General features: G+C 40.6%; 1 protein-coding gene and 1 long non-coding RNA gene across 2 annotated transcripts in view; one reads left to right on the top strand and one right to left on the bottom strand.

Moving 5' to 3' along the window:
• The window catches only part of IGF2BP2 (insulin like growth factor 2 mRNA binding protein 2), a 148,195-nt gene that overhangs the window by 25,168 nt on the left and 113,609 nt on the right, over positions 1–9,418 (bottom strand). Inside the window, exons 5-6 of the mRNA XM_006773329.2 lie at positions 8,585–8,857; positions 6,256–6,390 (exon numbers count right to left, since the gene is read on the bottom strand). Coding sequence (XP_006773392.1) covers positions 6,256–6,390; positions 8,585–8,857 — 408 coding nt within the window. The remainder of the gene's footprint in view (positions 1–6,255; positions 6,391–8,584; positions 8,858–9,418) is intronic.
• The window catches only part of LOC107184599, a 17,648-nt gene that overhangs the window by 2,972 nt on the left and 5,258 nt on the right, over positions 1–9,418 (top strand). The window contains exon 2 of the long non-coding RNA XR_001515491.1: positions 6,663–6,665. This is a non-coding gene — a long non-coding RNA (uncharacterized LOC107184599). The remainder of the gene's footprint in view (positions 1–6,662; positions 6,666–9,418) is intronic.

Genomic DNA, 9,418 nt, shown 5'->3' with positions numbered 1-9,418 from the left:
CTTGTTTTTTTTTTTTGCTTTTCCTACAGTGAAAATTAGCATCAAAGTAGGTCCACCAAAAATTTACTACTAAAGCTTAAGAATGACATATACTAGTATGTAATTAATATTTTCATTTTAACTAAAATAAAGGCAGGCTAGTGGTTTTTTCATCATTTCTGACTCCTCTATTTCAAAGACATAGGCTTATACAATTCACTTTATTCCCTTTAAATAAAATAATGTCAAAACTAATAAGTACTTATCCTGAAATATAAAAACCCAGGATCCATAACGTCCAAAATGACCAAAGCTCAGGTGGGTGGTGACTGGTGAGTGGGCTGAACTGCTGACCTCTCGGTCCCTCCTGGGTTGTGGGCGCCCTGGCAACCCAGCAGTGAAAGCCGCTGCCAAGGTGGGTGCGATGCAATTGGTTGGGGGGCCCTGCCATCACCTCACGATCACCCCACAGAGGGAGGCCCAGGCCACTGGCCAGGGGGCTCCACGATCGTCCCAAAAAGGGAGGCTCAGGCTACCCAGCCGGCGGCAGTAGTCAGGGCCTCTTGCAGGGCAATTAATCACAGTGCTCCTTGACTGCGAGAGGGCACAGGCCAGGCTGAAGGAGCCCCCCCCCACCCCCGATTGTACAATTTTTGTGCACTGGGCCTCTAATATAATATATTCATGATGTAGTATAGAATTGTACACCTGAAAACTACATAATTTTATTAACCAATGTCACCCCAATATATTCAATAAAAATTATAGATGGTCAAGGCTCATATGGGAGGCAACTGATGGATGTTTCTCTTATATTAATGTTTCTCTCCTTTCCTTTCTAAAGTAAATAATAATAATAATAATACATATCCTCATGTAAGGATTAAAAAAAGATAAGGGAAATTTGAATAGACCAATAATAAGTAAGGAAATTGAATGAATAACCCAGAATCTTCTAACACAGAAATGCCCCAGGATCTGATGGCTTCCCTGAAAAAGTCTACCAAACATTTAAAGAAGACTTAATTAATAGCAATCCTTCTCCACCTCTTCCAAAAGACTGAAGAGGAGTGAACACTTCCAAGCTCATTCTATTAGGTCAGCTTTACTCTAATACTAAAGCCAAACAAGACACCTCAAAAAAACCAAAACCAACTAACCAAACAATACTGACCAGTATTCCTGATTTTGAATGTTGATACAAAAATCCTTTTTAAAATCACCAGAAAATTGATTTTGAAAGCACGTAAGGACTATATACTATGACCAAGTCGGATGTATTCCTGGAATACAAGGATAGTTCAACAGATAAAAATCAATTAATGTAATACACCACATTAACAAAGTGAGAAACAAAACCCACAGGATCACCTTGATACAGAAAAAGCATTTGACAAAATTTAATATATTTTCATGATAAAAACACACAACAATCTAGGAATAGAAGAAAAACCACCTCAACATAATAAATTCCATTTGTGAAAAGCCCACGGTGAACATCATATTCAATAGTGAAAGACTGACATCTTTTACTCTGATCTCAGGAACAAGACAAGGAAGCTTGCTCTTACCACTTCCATTCAACACAGTAGTGGAAGTCCTAGCCAGAGCAATTAGTTAAGGAAAAGAAATAAAATGTGTCTAAATTGGAAAGGAAGAAATAAAATTATCTCTCTTTGCTAATGACATTATCTTATATGTTAAAAACTCTAAAGATTCCACAAAAAACTGTTAAAATAAACTAATACAGCAACATCATGGGATACACAATTTACACACACAAATCAGTTGTGTTTCTATCTACTAAAAAAATCTGAAAACAAAATTAAGCAATTCCATTTACAATAGCATCATAGAATGAAATATTTAGGAATAAATGTAACCAAGGAAGTAAAAGACTTATACAATGAAACTATAAAACACTGCTGAAAAAATAAAAGACAACAGAAATCAATGGAAGGATATCCTACATTCATGGACTGGAAGACTTAATATTGTTTCAATGTTCATACTATCTAAGTAATCTACAGATGCAATGCAACCCCTATCAAAACCCCAATGACAATTTTTGCAGAAATAAAAAAAATTCATTCTAAAATTTGTATGGAATATCAAAAGACCTTGAATAATCAAAACAACTTTGAAATATAACAAAGTGGGAGGATTCGCATTTCCTCATTTCAAAAACATATTACGAAGCCACAGTAATCAAAACAGTGTGGCACTGGCATCAAGAGACAAATAAACCAAAGGGATAGAATAGAGATCCTAGAAACAAACCCTCAAGTATATGGTCATATGATCTTTGACAAGGGTGCCAAGGATACATAATGGGGAAAAGATAGTCTCTTCAACAGTGTTGGAAAAACTAGGTATGCATACGCAAGAGAATGAGGCTGGAGCCTTATCTTATTCCATATACAAAAATTAACTCAAAATGTACTAAAGGCCTAAATGTAAAACTTAAAACTATAATATTCCTAGAAAAAACACAGAGTAAAAGTTCCATGATATTGGTCTTTTGCAATGATTTCTTGACTATGACACCAAAGCACAGGCAAAAACAAGAAAAAAATAAACAAATGGAACTACATCAAGCTTAAAATTTTTTCTGTATCAAAGAACACAATCAAAAGTGAAAAGACAGTCTATGGCAGTGATGGCGAACCTTTTGAGCTCGGCGTGTCAGCATTTTGAAAAACCCTAACTTAACTCTGATGCTGTGTCACATATAGAAATTTTTTTTATATTTGCAACCACAGTAAAACAAAGACTTATATTTTTGATATTTATTTTATATATTTAAATGCCATTTAACAAAGAAAAATCAACCCAAAAAATGAGTTCGCGTGTCACCTCTGACACGCGTGTCATAGGTTCGCCATCACTGGTCTATGGAGTGGAAGAAAATATTTGCAAATTATGTATCTGATAAGGGATTGATATCCAGAACATATAAATAACTCCTACAACCCAACAACTTAAAAAAAATCAAATAACCTGTTTAAAAATTGTGCAAAGAACTTGACAGATATTTCTCTTAAAATGATATACAATTGCCAACAAGCATAAAAAAAACTCTTGGCATCACTAATCATCACAGACATGCAAATACAAAAGACAGTGAGGTACTGTGAATACAAAATACTACCTCACACCCAATTAATATATCTACTATCAAAATAACAGGAAATAACAAGTGTTGGTGAAAATCTGGAGAGATTGGAACCCTTATGCAGTGGTGGTGCAACTGCTATGGAAAACAGTGCGGAGGCTTCACAAAACAATTCAGATAGAACTGCCAGATAGTCCAGCAACCTCACTTCTGAGTATATATCCAAAAGGATTAGAAGCAGGGCCTCAGAGAGACATTTGCACACATGTGTTAATAACAGCACTATTTACAATAGCTAAAACACGAACTCCTGTCACATGCTGCAGATGAATTCACAGATGAATCTTGAGGATATTACGTTAAGTGAAATAAGCAAGTCACAGAAAGACAAGTACTGTATGATTCCACTTTCTTTCAAAGAAAGAAAAAGTAGAATGGTAGTTACCAGAGGTTGGAGGGAGAGGGAAAAGGGGAGTTGTTGTTTAATGGGTAACGAGTTTCGGTTTTGCAGGATGAGAAAGTGCTAGAGGCAGGCCCGTTTCACGATGTGAATACACTGAACACTACTGAACTGAATACTGAAAAATGGTTAAGATGGTAACTTTTATGTTATGTGGTTTTATTACCACAATAAAAAAAGAAAAGAGCAAAGATGCCTTCTCTTTCAGCTTCTGAATATTATCCTGTGGGGACACAGGTCTGAAATCACTACAGCCATCGTGTCATCACCAGGAAGCTATCGGACATCTTGAAGATGGTGTAGTGGAAAGAAAAGTTATGAGTCTTTGAATCCATGAGCCAAATGACCTTGGAGTTTTCTGACCTTAGGACTTCTTACTATGTGGCATCATAATTGCTTCTTATTGCTTAAGCCACTTACGTTTTCTGTTATTGAAATCAAGAGCATCTAACAGATGCATTATTACTGCCTCAAAATACATGGATGCTTGAAGAAGCTCCACTAGAGTGTAACTTTGGGAGGGCAGGGCAGATTTATTTATTTATTTAGGTTAGTTGTGTTCACTGGCATATAGAGCAGTGCCTGGCACATAGTAGGCACTCAATAAATATTTGGTAAATGAATAAAATGAAAGTTTAGGATCCCTCTTCCCCTACAACCTCTACCTCCTACTTATCCCCTTCAGGGCTCAGTTTAAATGTCACAGAGAGGCTGTCTCTGAAATGCCCAATCTCCTCCCATCTCCCCTAAAGCCTTGGTTAGGGCTTCCAGTAATAAAGTCATTTCCCACCATCACTACATTTCATAGCTGTGCTTCACTACATGCTGGTGTGATTACTTGTTTAGTGAACATCTCTCCCGCTGGATTGTAGGCTCCATGAAAGCAGGCCTGGGTCTTGTTCATGACTGTAGCCTCAAGCCCCACACAGTGCTTAACACAGTGGGCCACCCAAACATTTATTTCAAAGATATTCAAACTCTATCTTGGCTCTACACAAAAACTTAAACATCTAATTTATAAATCAGTCTTGTTAATTATTTAGAATATTGAAAGTTGCTTGGTACCTAGGTTGAAGGACCAAAGAGTGTGTTATTTTAAAAGTTTGCAATAACTTGGATGAGGGAGGAGCTTCTTCAAATTAAGCCATGGCATTTTGGGGCGGGGGGGGTGGGTGGAGGGGGGCGTTAAAAGCCTGCAATACAGTAAATGGAAGAAATTAACTGTTCATAAGTGAAAAGTTAGAGTCCCTTATGAAATCTAAGAATAGATTTGTAATGTGTTTTTGTTTGTTTGTTTGTTCTTAGGACTACTTTCCTCTTTTTGGCTTTGGAGCACTCTTATTTGACATTATTTGCTAAATTAATTTTATATTCAATTCATCCCTCTGTACTTCTCTACGAAAGTGCCACCAATGCCCATAAGTGGATTTTGCCAAACTGCATAGAACCCTTTTTATTATATTATCTATTCAATTACCACTAATTTGTTTGTAATAAAAATGCAATTGCACCCTAACTGGTTTGGCTCAGTGGATAGAACATTGGCCTGCAGACTCAAGGGTCCCAGGTTCGATTCCAGTCAAGGGCATGTGCCTTGGTTGCGGGCACATCCCCAGTGGGGAGTGTGCAGGAGGCAGCTGATCGATGTTTCTCTCATCGATGTTTCTAACTCTCTATCCCTCTCCCTTCCTCTCTCTAAAAAATCAATAAAATATATATTTTTTAAAAAATGCAATTGCTTTAGTAAGAACTGTATTTGCCCTTCAAATGGATACAACACTCAGGAGTCCTAAGTAGTATTTTGTAAAAGAAAAGGAGGAGACAGAAGAAAACAGAGAGGAAGAAGAATAAAGTAGCTACCCACACTACCAGTGTCTACTACTAAACGAAATGTAATTCAATTTTAAAAGCGTGCAAGTGGTTTAGGGGCAGATGACAAAAACCTTTCCCAGGCCCTAACCGGTTTGGCTCAGTGGACAGAGCGTCGGCCTGCAGACTGAAGGGTCCCAGGTTCGATTCCGGTCAAGGGCATGTATGTACCTTGGTTGCGGACACATCCCCAGTAGGAGGTGTGCAGGAGGCAGCTGATCGATGTTCCTCTCTCATTGATGTTTCTGACTCTCTATCCCTCTCCCTTCCTCACTGTGAAAAACCAGTAAAATATATTTTTTTAAAAACCCACAAAACACACCTTTCCCAGAACAGTGTGATGGTTTTGATGACAGTGCACCTTCTATACCTGCACTGTCCAACATGACAGTCATTAGCCATACATATAACGATTCAAATCTGAATAAATTAAAAGATTCAGTTCCCCCACTGCACCAGTCACATTTCCAGCACTCAATAGCAACATGTAGCAAATCACCATCTTATTGAATAGGGCAGATATAGAACATTCCCATCACTGCGTGACACTGGACAGCACTGGTCTATGTATTCCTACCAATAATTATTACCAGTGAGTGATGAAAGATTAGGATCATCAGGAGAAACATACAAATGGAAAAACCGCCATAGTATAAATGCACAAGATCTGTTTTCCACTGTATTCTCTTTGGAAACAATTTCTTAAAAATAATCCTTCCCTGCTCCTTTCACTTAGTAAGAGTTACAGCTTTAAAAAAATGTACTGTGTTCCACGAATGAGAAACTACTCTTACTCTCTGCTGAGTGACGTGGACATGGCACACAAACTTACATTTTGGTCTCATCAGCCTCCTTATGCATGATTTCAAGTATCATGCGGCACGCTTCCGAGGTCCCCTCTGGGGTGGCGTGGATGGTGACGGGCTTCTCCGCGGCCCCGGAGTTTTCCTTCCTGTGGATGTCTACCCTGCGGGAAAAGAATCAGGAGCCATAGCACATCGTCATCGGCGACAGGATCCTAGTTCGTCCCAAGACGGGGCCGCACCAGCCAACGTACAGCAAGGACACAGACAGATAAGGCGTGGTCATCAGCATGTGTGCAACCAGTGCCACTCCCCACGGCGGCAAGCAGTGCAGGGGGTCTTGTGCCAAACTCGAATTCTTGTGGCTCCATTTAGCAGGGCGTATTTCTGATGGCGTGCTGTGGGACAAGGGCCCCCGGCCAACTCGGTCATGAAGCCAGTTGGGTAAATGAAGTATTTTGCGCCCTCTTCCAGATGACCGTAGACGTGAGGAGTAAGTGAGCAGGGTTAATACTGCACGTCCGCACAGTGCCACTCTCTGAACGGCCGGCAGCTTTTTAAAGCCACGTGTTAATCCAAACCCAAACACAAATCCAAGCAAGCTTTAGATATCTGAGTGTGGAGAGAAAGCAGAGGCATCCCTCGCTCTGCCTAAGTTTTGGTTTCCTGGCCCCTGGCAGCCTGCCTTCCTCCAGCTCTTAAAGCTCATGGCTCAGCGACCTGATGACTGTATCAGGCTTCTCAAGGTGATCATGGCCCGACTTGTTTTTGTTAATTTTTCAAAATCACATAATTGATTGCATCCCCTTTCACCCTGTTGGAAAGCCCAGACCCAAGTCTTCAGCCTACTTCTAAAAAACGGGCACACACGCTGAGCACTAACCTTGCTTCTATTTAAACGGGTGGCACTTTTAAAGCCACTTTAAACAATTTTTTTGAACAAAAAAGACATATAAGTAAAAGTCACTTTACAGTGAAGAAAACTTAGAGGGGACAAAAAGGGCTGATTTTAAAATAAAAAGGATCACCCTTTTATTTTTAAAAGGGTATTTCCCCTCTCTACGGTCCCTTTATTTCACTCCCATGATAATGAACTCTGGGATGCAAAATAAATTTCCATTATTTGGGAGGAACTCAGATGCTTTAGAAAAATTGTGTTTTCTCTTTCACGTCACAAGACACTCTATCCATGGCCTGAATAAAATGCACGAGGCATGTAATTAACTGTCAGTAATCTGCTGCTTTGCAATTGAAGTGCTTTCAGTAATTACAGTAGGTCCTCGGGTTACGTCGGAGATCCGTTCCTATGGCGCAACGTATTTCCCTGTGAGTCGGAACCCACCTACATAAGCACCTACATCACTCACATGGAGCACATACACAGCAGTAATGAAGTGAAACAGTAAAAAAAAATTTTTTTAAAGAAAGATAACAATTCCTGACCTTTACTTGTGGTAAATAAATAATAAAAAACATAAAGCACATATGTACAGACGTTGAAATGACGGAACTATTTTTTATTTAATAAATAAATGGGAGATGGCGACGTACGTCGAGTCCGACGTAACCCGAGGACTGTCTGTACTACATTCAATCTGCCTGACGGTCCTAATTTTCACAATAATCTTTGCTTACAGAAGAAGCAACTGATGCTCAGAGAGGTGAAAATTTTTTTCCAGATTGCAAAGCCATTACGTGGTAAAACTTGAACAGGGTCTTTGCTTTGAAGTCCTGTGCTTTCTTGGTTACATCTTGCTGTGGTCATATGAGCAGAGAAAAATCAACAACCCCACAAGTCTCTTTACTCACTACAACTCCTACCACCAGTCCAGTCTACTTAGACAGAAAACTAAATGTAAGGCTAACATACTTTATTTCTTGCTCACTATAGCAGTGACCCATCCACTCCCCTGATGTAGCTTTTCTGAGCCTATCTAGGTGGGTCTCAGGGAAGGACTACCGTCCAGCGCTCTGCCTCAGGAGAGGCGGTCAGGGCTCAGATAAGTGGGTTCAAGGATCCCACTAAGTTCTGCTCCATACCTCTGCTGTTTTAGAAACAGATGCAATCACAAGCATTAGTTAGCTTGTAAGAACAATCCTGGGCTGTGAGGTCATTAGTGCCTTCTTTATGAACCTTTGCTGTTTCAGGGTTTAACCTTCCGGCAACTGGCATGAAAGCTCATTAAAGCCCGGCTTTCTGTTAGTTCTGTTTAAAGAAGCCACCGTCCCATACAGCAGAGCCACACACCGCCCCCCGGCCCCCACTGACGCAAGCAAGAGCCACTGGAGGATGGCTGGGCCCCCCAGCACTCAGGGGACCCCTCAGAAGGAAGCAAAGGAAGCCCCGGAGGCACGTACCGGGACTGGGTCTGCTTAGTGATGTTCTTTATGGTCAAGCCCTCCTTTCCGATGATGGCACCAACAAACTGGGTGGGGACCAGGATCCGAAGCGGGAAATCAATCTGTCTGGCCTGAGAAGAGCCCCCAGGGGCGTGGCCTTGCTCCCTGGAAGAGTGGTCCCCACGCTGGGCTCGCTGAGGGGGCGAAGGGGAGCTCACCTCTTCATCCGGGATGTAGGAAATCTTGAAGGAATAGTTCTCAAACTGATGCCCGCTCAGCTTCTCGATGGCTCTGAAACGCAGCAGAAGCAGGCGAGCTCCGTTAGAGAGCAGCGGCCAGAAGACCCTGCGGGCCGGAGGACTGGTCCTCACTCTCACTCATTCTCGCCCGTGGGAGTGCCCTTCGCCCTCGCTGAGGACCAGCGCGGGCACCACAGACATCCGCCTGCCCCCTCGGAGCTTGTAGCTGACAAGTAACACCAATCACAGTCCACAGGCCTGGTCGCACTCGCTATTCAATCATGCATTCCGCTTTTTACCACCAACCAAGGCTGTCTCCCTCTTATCAAAGGCCCTTTGTTAATATCAGTATAAAATTATGATTCTTTATCACAGTAAGTATGTATCATTGAAAATTCAGAGACAGATAACCACAAATAAGAAAAAGTCCTAACAGCGGTATCTATCTTATTTTTCTTAAACAGAAATATATTTACAAAAATAAATTGATATCATACATACTGTTCTCTTACCTTTAAAAAAACATTAATATTCTACACATTCTCCAAGTCATTAAATATTCTCCAATTTAATTTTTACTGGCTATTTAACATTCTATTGATTTATCATAGTT

The sequence above is a fragment of the Myotis davidii genome, unplaced genomic scaffold, assembly GCF_000327345.1.
Source record: "Myotis davidii unplaced genomic scaffold, ASM32734v1 scaffold626, whole genome shotgun sequence".
Classification (NCBI taxonomy): domain Eukaryota; kingdom Metazoa; phylum Chordata; class Mammalia; order Chiroptera; family Vespertilionidae; genus Myotis; species Myotis davidii.
The sequence above is the reverse complement of the archived record's forward strand: the minus strand, read 5'-3'. Positions and strand labels throughout refer to the sequence as shown.